Source organism: Trachymyrmex cornetzi, unplaced genomic scaffold (genome assembly GCF_001594075.2).
Source record: "Trachymyrmex cornetzi isolate Tcor2-1 unplaced genomic scaffold, Tcor1.1 scaffold309, whole genome shotgun sequence".
NCBI lineage: Eukaryota > Metazoa > Arthropoda > Insecta > Hymenoptera > Formicidae > Trachymyrmex > Trachymyrmex cornetzi.
The window spans coordinates 639,874-660,924 of NW_017297786.1; the positions used below are offsets into that span (position 1 = coordinate 639,874).

The window sequence follows — 21,051 nt, forward strand, 5'->3', positions numbered from 1 at the left end:
CCCTTCCCGACTTTATTCCTCCCTCGTTCGTGCGATCCGGCCAACCCCCTCCCTTCTCCTCCCAAAGCGACCGCCACCCGGTCACATATGCAAAACGTGCCACTATTATAATAACATTACGCCGATGAACCTTCCATTGAACGCATGCATGCATCGCCTCGCTAATTATACACCGGGTGGCGCGACTCGCGCGGATTCACGACGCGATACGAAGGCTTAAATATAATCGTTTTTGACTCCCGACTATGCTCGACGCGTGTATTTTTCTCCGCCCTTTTTTTTTTTGAGGTGGGAGGAGGGCTTTTATTTTTCTATACCCATATACGCTCCCGAATGCGCGCGAGTGGGAGGTCGAGCTCGCTCCGATTTGTTTTCATGACAATCACGAAACCGTCAGCACGCTGCCCACGCGAACGGCGGTGACTGCTCTCTTTTTTTTTTTGTTTTTTATTGGCGAAATAGTGTCGTAATTTTCATGACGATCCGCCACTGCCCGCGTTGTGTCCCGGCACATACAACTAAATATTGTTGATGTCTCTTTTTTGCGCTAACAACGTTCGCGTGGATGGAGTAACGAGTGGTCCTTGTTTTTTATTTCCACCGACACCTGCCCGCTGTGTGCGCAGCCCCGATTTTTATCGGCGTGCCGGCCACTAATCATTTTGTTTTTAACAGAGCGACAGGTCATCTCGCCGTTTCGCCCATCCTCTTTCCCCATTACTAACTTTTCGCATTTTCCTGAATGCCGAATTACGTCAGTGCGTTAAGGGAATAGTAAACAAAACTTTTATTGACAAAAATAGTAAACTTACACTTTTCCGAGAGATACACGGATAAGAGTCATAGGATTTGGAAAGGACACGTATCAAATGGGATAAAATAAACTAATCATTATTATCGTATGTATTTATTTGTTCAATTTTCTCATTTTACCTCTCTTGTAAATTTCTTAATCTTGAGATATTTACAATCGTTTCACATCTGCCATTTGTTTTTGCTCTTACGGAGTAGTAGAAAAATATCACGCGCGGTATACTTAGAACTTGTTATTTACAAAATGTACAGATAAGAGACATGAATAATCACAATCAAAGAGCGATCGTGCGCGCCAAGCGAAACGGATCGTAATCTGACGGTATGTAAAAAAAATGCAAAACAATCGGCAATAAATGTGTAAACACAACTTTTTCGTTCCAAACGTTAACTTGCGAAATTTAATGAATTCAAGTCAATATTATTTGTGTACGTTGTAGCTCCAATCTATTTTTATGATTTATATCTTTTGAGTCACTGAATATCTTTATATATTAAATTATTTCACAGCACCGTGTGTTTCACCGTAAATTATATTCATAACAGATGACAATTTCTTTGTTCAGTTATAATCTAATAAAAAAAAAATAGCTATAAAAATGTTATATTAAGAAGAAAATACTTCTCTGTCAAATTTTCTAGATCTAAAACGATCTTGTTGTGTGTGTAATCTTGCCGTGTTCTTTGAATTCTCATGTTTATTCACGTTGTAATGCACTTTCCAAATTTTGGTACAAACGTTGATAATTATTAAAATCCGGAAAATACCGAATCTTCCGTCCGTTTGGCATTGCGTCGACGATCTCACTTTTTTTGTTAACGAGCGAATAACAACAGCGATAACAAAGAGAACTAACAACGGTATCACATCATCCGTCGTAACGTCATCCATCGAGTGCCGAAAGAATTGTCGGCGAACGCTCCGTTTCCATGGAATGGCCAGTAGGTAGCCTCTCGCACGACTTCGTACGTCTCATACGTATACGATTTCGTAGACGGTGGCTTTCTTGTCACCAGAACCAGTAACGATATATTTGTCATCCGTCGATATATCGCAACTAAGCACGGACGAGGATTCCTTCGCCTGTAAATATAATCGACAAACATATCGCCGAGTGAACATGCGATAACAGTTATAACTACACGCTGCTTGCGAAGCAAGAGAAAAAGAGAGAAAAAGAGAAAGCGAGAAAAAAGGTGAAAGAGGAAAGACATAGAGAACGTTGTAAAAATTCGGATGTTGGGAGTGTCGTTTTACGAAACGTCGTTAAACGGAAAAAGCGTAAACATATTTACGAGCCGCCTCGTAGGTATCTATTATTATTGTTGTTGTTGCGTCGTGCCACTTTGAATTTCGCTCGATAACGAAATCGCGCGTTCAGCGCGTATCCGAACGATTATTCATAAGCATTATAAATCAACATTTTTTTTTACTTATCGAGTCACGACTCGATGGCTCGTTTATATCGCGTAATTATAGAGTGTTCCTTAATGAGCTGTTTCGCGATCGTCCTCGACGCCTCGTCTCGCCGTCTTGTCTCACGCGCGTAACACCGTACTTATTCTCCGCGTGAAAGGTGCGAACGTAATTTGTGTAATTTGCACGCCGAGCTTGTAATAAACGTAGATGGCTTCGGAATTTAAATGTCAAAAGATGCATTCTTTCGTTCGTATCTTTTTAATATTTTCAAAACACTTTCGATCTGATTTGTTCGATAATAATTAAATCGGTCCGATAGATTAAGTACTCGGTTAGGTTAGGTTCTCTTCTCTCTTTCTAATAAAAATGGTTATAATATTTAAACGGTTCTACGTCAATTATATTTTATAATATCTATTCTAGAGCTCCTTCTTTCGCGTTTATCGATGACAGGATGAAACGATGAAGGGAGATTATACAATTAATTAGTACACCAACCTGGAATATCGAAGCTCCATAAGGTGTCCGCCAAGCATTCAGCAGATTATCCTTCCCTGTAGAGACGAACCATTTGCCGCACGAGGCAAACCTCAGCGACAATACGCAAGAGTCGTGCAGGTGTAGCTGATACTTGTCTGCTTTCGTGGCGTGTAACACTTCGACATTCGAGTTCTCCATTCCGACTGCCAACCATTCACCAGTGGGACAAAAACCAAGGGAAAATATTTGCGAATTAAAATCATGCTGCTGCAACTGTCTTCCTTCTCGTAGATCCCAGGAACGGACGGTATTGTCGAGACCTCCCGTCCAGAGCTTCGAGCCATCGGCAGAAATGTCGATGCACGACGCTCCATCCGTATGACCTTGGAATTGTCTGACTAAAGTCTGATTCTGCAAATCCCATACTGCGATATTGCCGTCGCTGCAACAGCTGAAGCAAACTTTCGAGTCTGGTGAGATGGCTAGGGCGTAACACGCCGGTGCTGAGGACGTCAATTCGGCTTTGATTCTCGGTGTTGGACTAGCCAAATCCCAGATGCTAAGTTGACTGGCTTCACCGCCGACTATTAATGTTCTACCGTCCGGAAGTAACTTTACCGACCTGCGTCAGAGAGAAGCGCGGAACGAGACCGCTTTTAGCATGCCGTTTGTGTTTATTCTCAACGCTTCTCGCGTCTTTCAACATTCGTTTCGATCGCTCTTACTGACCTGATGTAATTGTCGCGTTGTAGGCAGTCGAGTTGCGAAACAGGTTTTACCTCGTTCATGCCCGCTTGGCCGATATCCCAAACTTTGACACAGCCTTTACCACCGGTATAAACATACTTGGTTGGGTTTGAAATGGTCACTGCGCAGACTACTTCGCCGTGATCGAGGGTACTAATCTGACGCGCAACGCGCGGTATTCCTGAACCCATAAGAGCGTCCTGCGGGAACGGTACTGGCTGAATCTGCCCGTCGCTCAACACTTGGTAGCTGTACGCACTGTGAAATCCCGTCCGGTAACGATCACGATAAGTCTCTTCAGATCAATTTGTATAGTTCAAATTTTATTTTAAACAAGTTTAACTGATTAATTTTAAAGGCAACTAATGTCTGACTCTCAATTAATTTTATCCTATTTTTTTACACCGTTCGATCACCATCGTCAGTGACTCAATGAAGAGATTATATGTAAGATTATAATAAATAATCGAAATTCTCGCTGAGCGACACGAATGTCGCTGGACTTGTGAATTAAGTAGAGATCTTCAAGTAAGAGATCGGACACTCTCTCTCTTTAGACAATTTCTGATTGATCCACCATATTTTTCAGGATTTATATTGTTTAAGATAGAATGAGATAGATGCATAAGATAGCATAAAATGTGTGAATATCCCAATCTAGTGAAATGAATATCAAACGTATGATGCCCGATCTCTTACTTGAGGATAGTATCAGAAAATTCGGTCGAGTGTGAGGTTCTGAGATTTGGATACTCACGGTTTTCCGCCTTGTGTCCCGACGGAAGTCCTGAGAGCCGTATGTGGATCATACAGTTGTTGTAAAACGGCGGGCGGTCGCGGTGGTGGGTAACCGTTATACGCAGCTATCACGTCAACATGTGAATGTTGGCCGTGCGCTACCGGCGCGAGATTATGCGGCGGTGGCAGACCGGGCGGTGGATAGTGCAATGAGCTCGGATAAGGTACCGCAGATGGTGCTACTGAACCGGATGGCATCGGCGGGCCTTGCGATAGCTTGCCCGAGTTCGGTTTTATACTACCGCCGATTGCCGCCACCGTTGACCCCGACGTCGGTGTGAACGACTTTGAAATCGGCGTCGTCGGTTTCTCGCGGTCCTCCATCTTTTTGGTCGACGGCGTACTCGCGTTACTGCTGGTGCCGCTTCTAGGTGAATGCGGTGCCATGTCCTTTTTTCCTACGGTTTGCACGCCGGCCGCTCCCATTGAAGGCACCACCGAAGCTTTGTCGAGACCGTTTTCGCGTGGCGACGTCACACCATTCATCACTGGACTAGGCGGTCCATCACTTGCATCATCCACAACTAAATCCTGATCGCTCTTTTCACCGTCACTCTGTACGGAGGAACATCTCACAGAACTCTGTACCGATAATCGTATGCGATTAAGTTTGTCATCTCTCGAGTAATATCATTTTTTTCATCCGCTACAGTGTGATATCGATTTGAACCGGTCACTTGCTCGCGAAAAAACGATCGAAAACGTCGATTTTAATCTTTAACTCTCCAGAAGAGCATCAGTAAAAATGGAATAAATTGGAAAGGCAAAGTTTTTTTCAACAAGAAAATTGTTAAGTAAGAGAAGTCGAGAACATATATACGTTATTCGTATAGCGACTGATTGATATTACGTCTTAACCTGAGAATGTAGTTATTTAAAGTATTTTTGTAAATTGTAAACTATCATTTTGTATAGACATTGTTCGAAAATAAAAAAGCGTCATATTATTTTTTTTAAATACAATCATAACAAGCTACTTAATGTGCTTATTAATTTTTGTTTCGTTTCTACTGATTTTTTTTAGAAAACTGTAATTGAATTCATATCCATATAATATTCTCAAATACTAATAATTCGGGAAACAATCAATAATATACAATGTTGTTAAAAATGGTTTTAATTAGGATGTAAAAACATTTCAGATAATTATTTACATAAAAAAATCAAGTGATTATTTTCAAATTAAAGATTAATCGCTAATGTCCACTTCTACCAATGTAAATTAACTTTAACTCGGTTCGATTTAATTTACCCTTTACATTCCTTTTCTAATTCTTAGAACCAGAAAAAAAGTACGTTAAATCAAGATTAAAGTTAATCTATATTAATAGAAACGGACATAAATAATTGTGCTGTAGCCATCATCGTTTTATACTGAGGATTGAAAAAGAAGTGCTCTTCGCGATTAATGACCACGTACACAGTTTGTTGCACGGACCGGCAGAAACTATGCGAATGATACAATCTCTTTGTTATTAAGCACTTACATGTACTGTGTCCTTACACGTCTCGAGTTCCTTCTTCATCTTCTTCATTGGATGCAACGGGTGTTCGTGGTGGTTCTGCGAGTGATGAGAGTGGTGAGTCGGCTCTTGCGGCGTACGCGCTCGGTTGTATTTGTCAGCCGGTGATATCGAGCCTCGCTGTAAAACACACGCGGTGTAGCGACGCCACTTTATTAGGGCGATCATAAATAATTACCCGAGTACATTTACGTGTACATACGATCGACTGCGAGGAACATCAAACAGATCATAATCACACGGCGGGATTGTCGATATTTTCTAATTGCCATGATGTAAAAAGATAGGTGTAATATTCCCTGTGGATGTGCAGTAGGAGAGTGAATTTGAGATCAAGGGACCAAATTTGATTGGCTGTTTTCAGTATTGCTAATGTACGATGTTAAGGCGGGAGCACAGAATTTTGCGTAATACATAACGTGTAATGCATAAGAAAATGAGCCAACCAAAGCCCTTCATTTCTTTCCTTTTTTATGAAATAAAAGGCTCCGATTGCTTGAATTTCTTATGCGAAGGTCTGTGCTCCGGGCTTATTGTACCTTTCGAGGTTTTCAACAATAATAAGCTATTACTGGTCTTAAGTCTTAAGCAGCAAGAAATTGACCGAGTCGAGATTATTCTTCTCACATTCGACTGTGATTGGTAAATTTTTTACGTTCTTCTTTTTACATCATGCTAACTACGATACTCGATCGGGAAACCTTTCCTCAAAGATAGACATTCGCGTTTGCGATACGCGGTAGATAGCAGCGTAAACCGAACACGCGATACGGGATGAAGATACGCGTCGTTCGAACGGGTATATGCGGGTCTCCCCGCGCTTCCCCCCTTTTCCCGCCGTTAATCTCCCGCGGATATCGTTAATCTCGTTTAACAACAGACACCGCGCGGCAAGTACAGGCTGGAACAACGGATTAGCCACATATTCCCTGCGGCGCCGACGAACGTGACAAAACCGTAATTACCGGCGTCGACGCGGGTTATTATCAATCGTCACGCGAGCGAGCGCGCGCGCACGCGCGATAATCGATTTCGACTTTACCCTACTATCACCCACCCCGATATCCGACTCGTTGCGAACGTATTAAAACGGTAACTTCCATCGGTGCGTTGCGTCGCCGATTTTTCATCTGTGACGCTTTTCAATGAAATATCAATTTAACGAGCGACGCGAAGCGTCGGTACACACATACGATAAAATCGCGTCTCTGGCCCTGATGGTGTTTTGTAAAATTTATTTATTTATTTATTTTCTATCTATTAAGCTTTATTTATCATGCGCGCTCCGGAAAAAAAAAACCCTTCAAACGCAGCGGCGATATACATACGTTCGAAGATAAATATAGGTGGAGTGAATGAATTACACGTTGTAAATAGCACTCGCAAAACGAATGCAAAAAAAAAGTACTCGGAACGAGCCTGCTCGATGATCGTACGCGACAACGTCTGTGCTAATTTACGAATTAGCATAAATTGCGGAGGCGAGCGCGGACGTACAGTGCTCATCGAAAATCCAATGTAAATACAAACGTGCCGGAGAATTCGCGCAGGATCTAATATTAGCGTGCACCTCGGTAATAAACCGCGTGAGATTTTCCACGCGGAGGGGAGGACAGAGGCGGAAAAATTGGCTCACGTATCGTTACGCCCACGGGAAGAGCGATTCTGTTGAAGTATGTAAAAATTTAGATACAGATCTAAAAATAATTTTGTTGAACCATCAAAATAATCGGTTATCACAAATTCCTCATCCTAAAATTTCACAACATTTCCTGATGCTTTCAGTAATATTTCGAATTTTTTTATACCTATTTTCGTCCGGATTTAAAAACCATCAAATATTTTATCGAGAGAGAGAGAGCAATTTAACATAGCAATACAAATGACTGTTAATGTTGCTGACACACTGTTTGCAACTTATAATTGTCAAGTTCGTACGTAGTACTCCAAAACTATGTAGATACGTATATTAAACTTCTGTAAAGCCAAGAATTTAATTTTTCAGAATATTTTACAAAATTCCTTAACTTTTCCCTAATTTCCCTGATTTCCAGTTTTGCAGTCCTGAATTATGTAAAATGTTCAAACTGATTGTTAAACTGTCAAAAGTTAGTTTTTGCAGCTTGAGATTCCTACGTAATTATTTTGAAGGTCCAACAAAATTGTTCACACAGATCTGTATATCTGGTTAAATTTTTAAATATTTGAGTAAAATCATTTTCGTAAATGAAAAGCGGGAAGGAAGAGATGCGGCGGCGCATCCACGGTCCAGCTGCGAAAGCCGATAATGATTATAGAATGGGCGCATCGACGTGACGCGACGAAGCGCCGGCGAGAGGGTGGAGAGGAGAAAAAGAGGTACATGATCGGGCCCCGAGAAAGGTGGTGCCCCGGCACCAGGGAGGATGAACGAAGCGACCGAGCTGGAGAGAAGAAAATAGAATAGCGAGAGGCGGAATGAGAGGGCGTCGATGGGCGTTTCGCGGTCCCGCGAAGATTACAGGCTCGGCAAACCCGTAATACAAGATACACCCCTTCCTTCTGCCAGACGTTATTCTTTCTCGCCGTTCTTTTTACTTCGGCGCGCCGGGGCCCGCCGGGGCCCGCCGGGGCCCGTCGGTTCCCGAGGACGCGTGACTTCTCCTCCAGATAAAGGGATGCGTATCCGTTTTTGGAATCTAATCCCTAAATTAAGCGACGGTTTATCTTTGTACACACAAGAAACTTCGTCGCATCGGCTCCCCCCCCCGCGCCCCGAAAAAAAAATACTTCTCCAGAAGTCTCGCGATCGGAGGAAAGAGAAACCGGGGTTACTTGAAATTATGCAAATAGTTCGGTGGTAAAGTGTCGCCGCCGTCCTCTTTGTCTCTCATTCTCGTCACTTTTACGCCCCTCTTCGCGCCTGTACTCGCGAGCCGGTCGAAAGTATAAATTGCAATATGCAGCACGCACTCGTACGCGAAGTACAGCTGAAGCGGCGCTCGTTGCACTCTTGACGCGCGCGCGAGTCAAGTTATACGCGCGTAATGTGCGTGTAATACACGAGGCCACGATAAGTGCCACTCGGTCGAGTGTACATTGTACAAGCCCGTACGCGTTTTCACGTATATACACCGTATAACAAAATACACATCGCTTTTGCAAAGCGCGACAAAATAATCGCCGTAAACTTTTCGTTAACTTTCAGAAAACTCGACCGAAGTCTTCTTCATCTCGTTGTTCGAAATAAAACTGTTTTCCCGCAGCGCGACTCAATATGTGGTAAATTTGTAGCAAATAACTTTAATTAACTTCGTGGAAACCTCACTGTACCTCGTGTACATCTATTCAACAATTTTCTATTTTGACTAATCATTGAAATATCGACGTATCAATGCAAGCAATTATAGTAGCAATACTACGTGATTGTCGTTTGTTCATTGGCAAAATTAGAAGCGATCGTATTCGCAGTCTTTTTTAGATTCATGACGTTGCAAGTTAAATAATTGGTCGTGATAAAGTAGAGGAAGGTTACTTACGTGCCTATCTTCCGTCGAACTCAGGCCTGAAAATAAACGGATGCGGGTTAGGGTACTGCACGCTATATAATTAAGAAGTACGTCTAAGGGTGCGTTCGGGGAACGCTATTAACGTTCTTTGTGTCATTCTATCTTCACCGTTTATTAGACATAAAACAAGGATAGAATGACGTAAATAGCACTAATACCATTCTTCTCGAACGCATCTTAAATATAGATTTCCATATGAATAGGGTTGCCATCTGCCTCTTTTCTCCGGACATCGTCTTTTTTTAAGGTGTCCGAAGACGTCCGGGGGAATTTTCTAAAGATGTTCGGGATAATTATAAACGTTCAGGATTTCAGGGAATCTTCTCAATATTTTACTCTGATCCTTTTCGCACTATTCTGTATTAGATTTGCAATGTAATAATACTTAAGCTGTAAGAAATTAATCGATCATAGAATGTGAGGAAAATAATCGACTGGTCAATTTCTTCACTCTACATTTTTTGCAGAGTATCTCACTCCAAGAAAGTCAAAATACAACCATCTTTCACTTCTTGAAAAAGAGTGACAATTTTCACTCTTTTTAGAATAAATTTTCACTTCAAGAGTGAAATCTCACTCCAAAAAAAATGAGATTTCACTCTTTTGAAGTGAAAATTGTCACTCTTTTTCAAGAAGTGAAATATTTTCATTTTTTTCAAGGGTGATTGTATTTTCACTCTCTTTGGAGTGAGATTTCACTGCAAGAAATTTAGAGTGTTACATTAAATTAGTATCACTAATGAACGATCAAATGTGAAATAATTATTCGTTGACTATTATTCCTCACCAGTTTTACTAATCTACGCGCATTTTTATATGCATCCAGGAATGCAAGCGCGATCAAAATGTTCAAGGTTTTTGTAAGTTATACGATCTGTTTGAAGGACAATCATAAACGTAAATATTTCAATTTAAAAATTAAACAATCCAGTATATTATGTAAACGCGCATGCTGCGCGATAAGATACGAAGGAATCTCGCGAGTATATTGAGAACGATCGAATGTCGAGTATCGATAAAATGTTAATAACGTGCTGCGTCGTAAAACGACGGTCAGTAGCCGTAGGAGAGAGGTAGAAGGGCGAGGGCAGAGGGGACCCGGATGGCATCCATATAAATGATCTTCATGCATATTTATGCGCGCTTTTCGCTGAAAACCGCCGCTAGCGCGTCCGCTAACAGGGTGACGCAAACACGCTCGCTCCACCGAAAGCGGATACCCGTAATAAAGCGCTTTGAACATTTCCCGGTGAGAGAAAAAGAGGGGTCGTCAAAAGTCTCGCCTATATACGCGCATATATACATATAGTAAAAATATACATATATATATATATATAATAAATATATATATATGTCTACACATTTTCCCTCGCTAATCTTCGTTAACTTTGTGACGATTGGTAGACATATTTCACTCTCTTGCGTGGTTATACAATAAGTCGGGACTGAATATCGAAATAAAATTTCGCTCTGGCACTCGTATTTCTATTTCATAAAACCGCGTTGTTAAAAATTATTGTATATATCGATATTAAAGGCACAAATATCAATATATAACCGAAATTCTCATAATATTGGTGTATACATAACTTCCTGATATTATAAGGGATTATATATGATTGAATATTATTGAATGTTAATGTTATCTCATTAATTAGATTTGTAGCGTACTCATAGTATATATATAGGTATATATATATATATACATACTATGAGTACGCTACAAATTATTTCGTGTATTTAATCTCCTTTGTGAGATATATATATATATATACATACATACATATATCTCACAAAGGAGATTAAACACAATAAAAATAAGGCATTTGAATTCGGGACTTTACAATTAATTACGATCGCGTTTGTATTTTTAATTTTTAGGCGAAACTTTAAGTCTTCCTAAATTTTGTATTGCGAAAAGGAAAAGAAACTACAATTTCATATACTAGTGTTTTCAATCATATAATATATATAATATAAAGTAAAAATATCATTACAATATCTCTATAATACTGATAGAACATCGAAAAGTTACGTATATCGATATGTCATATCTATGTTTATATCAATCGGTTTTACTATTTCAGTTACTGTAGAAAAATGAAAAATATCACCATGCAAACAGTATTTTTTATACTGGTTTCAATCGTTAAATCGAACGTGACCAGTAAGCCTATTCTGTAACTTCTTAACGACAATTTTACTAGCTAGGGATGTCGTTGCGCAGATCTTTTACATGGTAAAAAAGCTACGCAACGATAATATAACGATACCGAACTGTTGTTAAAAGTTACAGAATAGACCTACAGAGGTCGGAATTTTACTCGAGAATTTCTCCTTTTTTCCGTTCATCATATTGGATAATAATCATGTCAATCGCGAAAGACAGAAGGAAAATTCTACAACTGGATTTTACAAAAAAAAATATAAGAGATAAAAATTCTGAATTTATCTACGTGGATCAAAGATGAGAGAGGCGATTTTTCGGGTGATTCGGCAATCGGTAGTGATACAATTGTACGACTGCATATCAAAGACATCGAGAGTACAGTCGACTTACCACCATTGCTCTTTAGATCATCCGGTTGACCACGGTGGATTTCGGGCTTGACGAGCATCGACAGAGAATGCGCGGTGGCGGGCGTACCAGGAGCCGTGGGGGGTCCGGTAGTCAGTCCGAGACCAGTCAGCAAAGCCGCGGACGCGGAAGTTGGTACCGGAAGACCGGCAGCTGGCCCCAATCCGGGAAGTCCAGGTAGACCTGGATGAGCCATCGCCGCCCCCGGCGGTATTTGCTGAGCGTGCATTTGCTGAAGGAACCGCGGTATGTCTGGCCTCTGCTGCTGAAACCGCGCATGCAAAATGTCGTTCGTATAAATCGATTTTGTATATGCTCGTGGGTTTATTACACGTGTGAAGATTCCCAAGAAACGCGATTATTAGAGAATAGCGGGTTACGAAATTGAGAGCTCGTAGAAAATTTGCGTATATAGCGAAGGGTAAACTCGGACATTATGAATATTATGATCATACAGAAAAGATAGCTATAGGCTATAATTTCTTTAATAATTACTAAATAGTGCATTTTTGTAGTCATTCTCAAAGATAATTAATATTTATAGTAGTTTATGTGTGCGTATTATTTGAAATAACAATATTATGAAAATGTTATTTAATATTTTTATTTTCCCCTGCCTGCAAAGTTTTGCATACGTTCCACTAAAACCTGCTTACAATGTTGAATAAATTACAATTAAGCTGTCATAATCAATATGTTTCATACATAAATAAATACGTAAATTGTAACGTGACCTATAATTTGTATTTTCACTATTTATTAAATACTGTGGCCATCTTTCTGTAACAGTTCGGGAAAGATGGCCATTAACCAAGTAAAACGAACACACACATTATTTTCTTTAATTATAGAGATCGTTGTTTGGTTTCCTTAGTTTAAAAATTAATAATAATTTTTATGTTACTATTACAATATCATTATACATTTGCAATTATAACCCAGTTATATTTTAATTATATATATTATACACATTTAATATTTTAACAATATTATATTTCTCTTTAATTTTGATAGTATTTATCATTTTAAGCTTAGCGAAGCGATATCAAACACTATTTAAAAAATAACAAAAATAAAAGTATATTTTTTGCATTAAAAAAAAACTATGGCCATCTTATCCGAGTTTACTCTATTACGTGAAATACAATAAAATAACAAGTGAACGCGAGGTAGACAAGAGGATAGAACGATAATTCAACACAATTGTTTAAAAAAAATTCTGGCTAGCATCAGGAATACAGATGATGTTAAAAAATATATATTGCCCCGTGAAACGCTCTCTCTCTCGCGTATAGGATAAAACTCGCGCGTTATCTCCGATCGTGAGATTGAAAAATCGCGCGACCCTCGCGGCGGACGCGGTATACACGTCGAAAATCGCAGCGTTCGTTTCCGGCGCGTGAAACGAAACGTAATAGTCCCAAACGAGGTTTAACATGCCGTGAATAATACGCGCAACGCGTGTGGCACGGGAACGGAGAAGCCGGGAGGGAGGGAGGGGGGGGAGAGAGAGAGAGAGAGAAACAGAGAGAAGGATCGGAGAGAATCCCGCGGCCGCGTCATCGCGTTCCCGAGGTGAGCGGGAGGAAGACGAAAGAGAGAAGGTGAAGGGAAAGCGGGAAATGGAGGACTATACGTTCCTCGCGCAGTGTTATTAAACGAAATATTGATTCAACCTCTGTTTACCGAATAATACATATTCATGAGGGTTAGCGCTTCTGTCTATTTGCCTTCATCGTCCCTTCGGTCTGCACCGCGCACCCTTTCCCTTCGCGCGCGGCGCGGCGCGGCACGGCGTTTTGTATGCCACCACCCGTCACCCCGTACTTTCCCCATCGTGCGAATCCCTTCGCCACGAATCCCACTCGACAGCCCGTAACATACTAGCACGCTAATTATATTTCGCGTATATACAGCGACGCGCGTCGCGTAATGACAGATTGGCGAGATTGCGGTTTGTGCCGCAACGGCCCCTTGTTCGGGGGATCATTTTTTTCCGCTCTCGTCGCGTCGCGGTAAAAGTCCCTCGATCGGACGCATCTCCGCGCGTTAAATCACTCCCGTCCGTTTTTACCGATGTAGACGACTTCTCTTCATCTTTTTCTAATTCTTATACAATTAGAAAAAGATAAAGAGTCGGTTCAATCGAGATTGAAATCAATCTCTGTATATATTGATATAGAAACGGGCATCCATTGCATGATTTGATATTAATCCTCCGTCTGCGATCATATTTTTATTCTCTCCGTTCAGCCAAGTTTTTTTTTTACTGTTCTAAACTTTCAAAAAATGTGAAAAAATTTAGTTACTTTTCGATCAACATCTCTATCTCTATTATATTACCAAATAGATTTTTAACAAGTTTTTTAACAAGATACTTTAGGAGGGGAAACCATTTTCCTTTATTTCGAAGAAATTTAAGAGTGAAATTTCGCTTATATGCCAAAAAAGACTTAGATTACAGAGGGTTGATTTATTTGTGGAAATACTTCTCGTGGAGTGAGAAGATACATAAACATGTAGTAGAAATTATTTCATTCGTCAGACAAATATTTGTATCAATAATCCAATAATTTGTGGCTTAAAGAAGATCACACATTGATTCGTTCGCGCGATAACCCGACTTTAAACGTCAGCTTCTTTTGGAATGCTTGTCTCGACAATAGCGTCCTTGGGATTGAGAAATTATTCGCATCATGCGCGCGAGAATCAACTCGAAACTTAATTATACGCGACGCGTCTGCCGAATGTCAATCTCGTATTTCGATCGCGCATGCAATTGCGACAATGCAAATAAAGAAAATCCGGCACGTCGCGTCGCATCGTGAAAAATGTAATGATAACAAAATAATAATCGAAATAAAAGAATTATTCGCCTCTGTCATATTTTTTCCAGAAATTTTTTGGAAAATATCGGTTCGTGTGTGCGTGTAGCGTTTCTTATTGTATTATATACTTACTCCCATTATGGTATTTAATTCGGTCATCGTAATTTGTTTCGCTCTCTCTAAAGCGCCAGCGACCTGCTGTTGATGTTCTTGAGAAAGAAATGGTATGATTTGTGTGATAATGTTGCTCAATCTCTTGGATATTTCCGTCTGTAATAATAATACAAACATACTATAAAACGGAAAATAATTACGATAGTAAATCGAAGAAATTTATTATAAATCCAAACGAATGTAATGTGATATGATTTATTTGATATGTTAGTATAGTACAGACAATTTAGGAAAGTAAAGAGTACCGTTAGAGATTCCGAATTTCAGTCGGCTCTGTTAATTTTTCCGTCACTTAAAAATTTAACACTTGTCATATAAGATTACGTTGCAAAGAATAGAGTTGCAAGCAAAAATTCGAAACTGGATATTTAATCCTTCGTAGGCACACTGAATCTTTTTTTATCCGGGTGAAATTTTACTTCCAAATTTCTTAACACAAATAATTTTTATTAAATAAATTTGTATAAATTAAATAACTGAAGCTCTCTATAGCAGAAAAATGTTGGAAAATAATTCTGAATTTTTTTAGATTTCTTGAAAAGTCAAAAACAGTAAAAAAATTTGAGATGGATAATAAAAGACTCAGAATGTTTATGAAGTAACTAAAAATAATATATCTACGAGAGGTTAAGACTTTTCAAATATTTTTAATGTTGTAAAATGCGTGTTTTAATCCTCCGTCAGCAATTGGAATCTTTAAAGGCGATATTTTGAGTGTGAATTTGGTGGAGAAATTTATCTGTAAAAAAAATAAGTAAAATACAATCGACTTTTAGAATGATCAAAACTCATTGTTAAAGCTTTTGAAAAATTTATCAGAATTTTTTCAGACTTATATATAATCCGGAACAACAAAAAATTTGCTGTTTCTCGAAAAGCCCTTGCTAACGGAAGAGTTAAAATTCACGTTGCCGGCGCGGCGGAGGGTTAAGCCGATGGCTCGACAGGCGGATTAAGAATTCTCGGAAATGGGATAGAATGTGGAACGCATCGCGCACATGGGGCAATAGTAATAGTTTAGATCCCAGCTGCGGTCTCGGCTATTTCCCTCGGCCGCATCTCAACGGGCAGACAGACGCGTCGAGTGAGTAATGAAAGCGCGAGTTAAAGGCGGTGACCGCCTAACGCTTCGTCGTCTTAAACGCGCGAGTAACGAGCGAGGCTGGCTGGCTACATATTTCTGACCGGGAGGCGATTTGCTGTCAACGGGGCGTTCCTCTATTTTCGTCGCGTCCGTGCGTAGTCTTCGCGACGCGGGGCACCAGTTACGACGTCCGTATACGTGCGTAACGCACTCCGAGAATAAAGCACTCGCGAAGTGCGTAAGACGTAGGAAATAATGAGGCGATATTTACGGAGCCGAGCCCTCCCACCGTCGCGACGATTCTCCATTCCTCGTGAAAATCTCTGCTCTCGCCGTTCTTTGAACTTGCGGCCCAACAACCGGTAGCGTTTGCCGGATATTGGGTCATAAATAAATAGATATATATATATATATAGACAGAAAGACAAATATAGATATAGATGGAGAAATTTATTTTAGACGTATATGTACAAGAAAATTGACATCACATATTAGATATGAAAAGATAGATAAAGAAGATAATGTGAATTATATAAAGATCCAGCTTCGACCGTTATAGGCATTTAATTTTTAATTCGTATTGATTGTGTTTTTTCACACGTATGGTCTAAAATATAAGATTCTTATTGTTTAAAAAAGATACGGTAGTCAGAGAGTAAAGTCGAAAAGGTTATGGTACATTAGAATAAAATGTAATAAAAGTATATAAAAATGTATAAAAACAGAATGCAAATCTGTGTAAAGATAGCACTTGGAAAATAAAACACTGTTTTAACTGTTATAAAAAGAGTGCAAATAACAAGAGATTAAAAATAAAATCGCACACACACACACACAAAGAAGATAAGTTTTTTCTGGGCAGCGGAAGTTCGAGATTGGAATTAAATAAAGTTTTAAACTCACCTGCTTGTGCATTTCCACATTTAGACCATATGACATCTCATAGTACTGCAACAGATAAATATTCCGTGATACACTTCAATGATTAACTATGGAATCGATATACAATTGCGTAATATCTAGTGATATATTTTAACCCTATTGGTCTGTTCGAATTTATTGTAAGATCATATCGTTTGAATCAATATGATTAAAATTCTAAAAAATAAAACAGGAAAGAAAGAGGGCCAAGAGAGCGATCAAAGGATATTAAATAAAAATAAATGTAAATTTTATTTTAAAACATAATTCAACTCATTGACTCTTCTTTGAAATAAATAAATTAACGATGTATAAAGTATAGTAAAAAATAAATAAAAATAAAATGAAAAAGGTAGAAGACAACAATGAATAAAAATCACAAGAGCCATGCATGTTCAAACAAATGCACATAATAATAAAATATAATCTGATAAAAATTAATAAACAATTAATAAATATAGCAAACATGTAAAATAATATAAAATGATTGTTGCATAAAAAATCTCGAATAATTTATTATTTAAAATATTTTCTTGCACAATCAAAAAAATAAAAAATTTTCGCAGAAAAAAATTTTACATTACAGACGAAGTCATGAAATAAAAACTAGAAGAAATTTTTAAACAAAAAATATTAGTAAAAAATTAATTACTTTTAAGGTTAAATAGACCTGAACAGATCGGCAGAGGATAAATAATTAATGAATAATTAAGAGATCAATTAACAAATTTTCCGCTATATTTATCTCAGTAATTATTAAGAAATCAACATAATCAACATTTCTCAGAAATAGGAAATGTTTTTCAAAGCGATTGTATCGTAAACCAGAGATTTCCTTTGAATTGTCCAGCCGGTTCGAACGGAGCTGTTTCAACTACACTAACGTGTTATTAATTATCGCTAATCGTGATAACGTACTCGAGTTCGCCGGTCGAGTGTATTTGAGAGGTGGGCCGCGGTTGCAGTCGCAAAGAGAACACGCGCGCGCGAGAGAGAGGGGGGGGAGGGGGGAGAAATGCGCGCGCGTGAGAAATACGAGACGAAGAGGCGAACGCGTGTAAACGCGCACCGACCAGGTTACAGGTTCTTAATTTTACGGGCCATTAGCCCGGTAATTACTCGGGCGAATTAATTGCGCTTGTAAGTAAGTTATTTCACCCGGGAGATAGACACAGCGGCAGAGGTGAGGGTAGAGAGGTGAGGAAGAGAAGATAGGACGCTGGAAACGGGTGCCGAGGGATGGAGGACGCGCTGACGGAGGCTGTTGAGATCGGTTGGCTGCAGCGGCAACAGCATCCGACCAATGGCACACCCTTTCCCTGGGGGCAACGGCGTTCGTTCGTTACGGCAAGCGGTGCAACATCCTTAACGCTCGTTAATGAGGCCGGCGTCGTGCATCGCCAGCAAGGGGCGGAGGCGCGGGAGGAGAATAAAGGGAGCATTCGTATCAAATGGACTAAAGCAGAGATTAATTGCGTTTAAACTGGTGGCCCACGTGCCGCCCCCGCGCGCGCCGATTAGATCGGTGAATTAAAACGGTAACGATAGATTGACGGCGTAAAACTCACGCAAACGACGCCGCGTTTTCGATTTAATTATCGCATCGCTCTCGCTCGACGCTCCTAACAAAGAAGATAAATATAAGGGACCAGCAGCGTCTCGCGGATTTTGCGCCATCTCGAAATTGTTGCCAATTTGCAAAAGTGGTAAATTTGTAAAGTTGAAAAATCTCCAGTTTATTTTCAATCAGAGCGTTCAATTTAGCGTTATTTCCCATCGCTCCTTAGATCCTTCAGTCGTGAGAAGAAATTTCCGATCGCTCTTTGGACCCTTCACACGCAGCCGCGAGAAGAAATTTCAGTATCCTTCACGATACGGATCGAAGGTATATTTCTTTCTGGCGACTTCTTGAAAAGTTCATAAATAACTCTTCGCGTCGTGAGACGCTTCGTTTCTTTTCTCTTTTTAGTTCTCGCGCCGTGGGAGAGTAGGTATACGGTGCGAGAGAGGTATGGATATGAGGAGGTGCTCGAATATTAACGAGACGTAGACCGCCGTCGTCGCCGTCATGACCTAACAGCGTATTACTTCGTCATTAAACGTGCGAGACAGCTGCGCTTGTGCGAGCGTTGTAGACTAATTCGATGAGAGCCACTGGCTCTTAGAGTCATTAGCTATGCACGAGCGCATACATACATATACATATATATACATGTATCTGTAGTATATCTGACTACGTTACGCGCGGCGTAACGAGCCAATGTAAAGCCCCGACCCCGACTCCGACTTGGAGGATGCAATTAATGCTAAGAAGCCGAGGTGGTTTAGCGGTCGAGCGAGCATGATTATTCTGGATACGAGAGAGAGAGAGAGAGAGAGGAATGAAGAAGGAGGAACACGGAGGCAAGAGGTAGTCGAGGGAAACGTTACGACGTCTAACTGGCACGTCTAACTTTACGACGCACCAATGATTGCACTTACCATCACGTAGTGTCGCTGAATCTCGATCTTGTCGTTAGCCAGTTTCTCGCAGTCTAGCTTCAACCTGCGGAAAGAGAAAAAGAACATAACGTGAAATGCATGTGAAAACAGTCGAGTCGTCTGTAGGTTTGAATCGAGGAAGAGAGAGAGAGAGAGAAGGAGGGAGGGAGGGGGGAGAGAGAACGCGGAAACCACGTTCTCCTTTTCTTTCTCTTTTCGCGAATAGAATATGCTTCGTACGTGGCGAGCGAAAGAAAGAGGGAGGGGAAAAAAAGAAGAAAAAACGTGAGGAAAAGGAAGAACCGTCCGCGTCGGACAACGAGAAAAGTTTCGATCCGCGTACACGCGCGCTGCTGAAAAATGCAAGGCCCGTCTTCCCTGGCGTTCGTGAAACTCGAGAAGCTCGAGTTCGTATATATTTGCGAGCTGCCATTACGTATCTGTCGTGGAAGTACGCTTGCAGGATATAATAGCGTGCACTCCGAGCAGCGCGCAGCTGCGCCCGTTCCCAGACCTTTTTTCTCTCCGCAAGCGCGCGATACGACTCGCCGCAGTCCTTACGCGCGCATTTCCGCGTCAGATGAAAGAAGTAAGAAGAAGACAAGGTGGAGAGGAGAGAATCGATCAATCGTAGGGTCGCCACAAATTCTTCATCCCAAAATTCAGTAACTTTTCCCCGATTTCTAGATAAAATTTCACGACTCTTCCTGATGCTTCTAATAACATTTTGAATGTTTTTTTGTGTAGAGTTGAAATTTTAGTCCTACTTTGAATCTCTTTCAAACTCAATTAAACCTCATAAATCTATTATGGCACTTGAACAATCAAATAGGACCTCTTTTAATATTACTTAATTTATTTAGAAAACTTTTTTTAAATCTCAAAATAAGAAATTTTCCAACATTTACAGGCTCAACTTAAGAGCTTAACTCATTAAATTAGAACCTATTATAAATAGTCTACATATGTCCTAATTATAAATCTTTAGTCTACCTACGTAAATCTAAAGCTAAGGTCCAAAGTACGAGCCAAATTTCGATTCGAGTATTTCCGTCCTGATTTAGAAATCGTCAAATTTCATTGAAATAGCAATAGCAATGTAAGTTATTATTAATATTGTTGATACTGCTCGCATTTAATTATCAAGTTGGTAGTATTTTAAAACTGCGTAGCCAGCATATCAATTTTCTTTAAAGTCAAGAATTTTATTTTCCAGAAAATTTTGCAAAATTTCCTGACTCTTCCCAGATCGTTTTCAATTTCCTTGACTGAATTTCCCTGGTTTGTCAGTTTTGTGGCAACCCTGAAACGAAAAAGTGCTTCTTTTTCCTTAGCACGATGTCTAAGGGCGCAATATCGTTATCGGCAAAAAGCAGCAGTAGTGAACGCCGATACTTACGAATGGTACTGTGCCTGCAGGAAGTTGAACTCCTCCTTGATCCTGTCGCAGGACTCCGCAACCGTGAACTTGAATGGCTGGTTCGGTTGCGGCGGACCCTGCAGATAAAAGAAAAAAACGTGAGAAACACTTTACCTTCAATGGTCTCTCCAGTACCAACGATATGAATCAATCGATCCGTGTCCCAGAAACGTCGACGGATCGATCGATTGCCAGAATCTTCCCTCATCCATGTCCCTCCCCCTCCCCCCCCCCCC

General features: G+C 40.2%; 1 protein-coding gene across 1 annotated transcript in view; it reads right to left on the minus strand.

The window, feature by feature from the left end:
* Positions 1-1,786: 1,786 nt before the first annotated feature.
* LOC108762551 (protein groucho-1) overlaps positions 1,787-21,051 on the minus strand; it is a 30,570-nt gene continuing 11,305 nt past the window's right edge. Inside the window, exons 3-13 of the mRNA XM_018509590.1 lie at positions 20,795-20,892; positions 19,396-19,459; positions 16,897-16,941; positions 14,868-15,005; positions 11,890-12,172; positions 9,300-9,325; positions 5,746-5,901; positions 4,218-4,840; positions 3,443-3,718; positions 2,732-3,335; positions 1,787-1,897 (exon numbers count right to left, since the gene is read on the minus strand). Coding sequence (XP_018365092.1) covers positions 1,787-1,897; positions 2,732-3,335; positions 3,443-3,718; positions 4,218-4,840; positions 5,746-5,901; positions 9,300-9,325; positions 11,890-12,172; positions 14,868-15,005; positions 16,897-16,941; positions 19,396-19,459; positions 20,795-20,892 — 2,424 coding nt within the window. The remainder of the gene's footprint in view (positions 1,898-2,731; positions 3,336-3,442; positions 3,719-4,217; positions 4,841-5,745; positions 5,902-9,299; positions 9,326-11,889; positions 12,173-14,867; positions 15,006-16,896; positions 16,942-19,395; positions 19,460-20,794; positions 20,893-21,051) is intronic.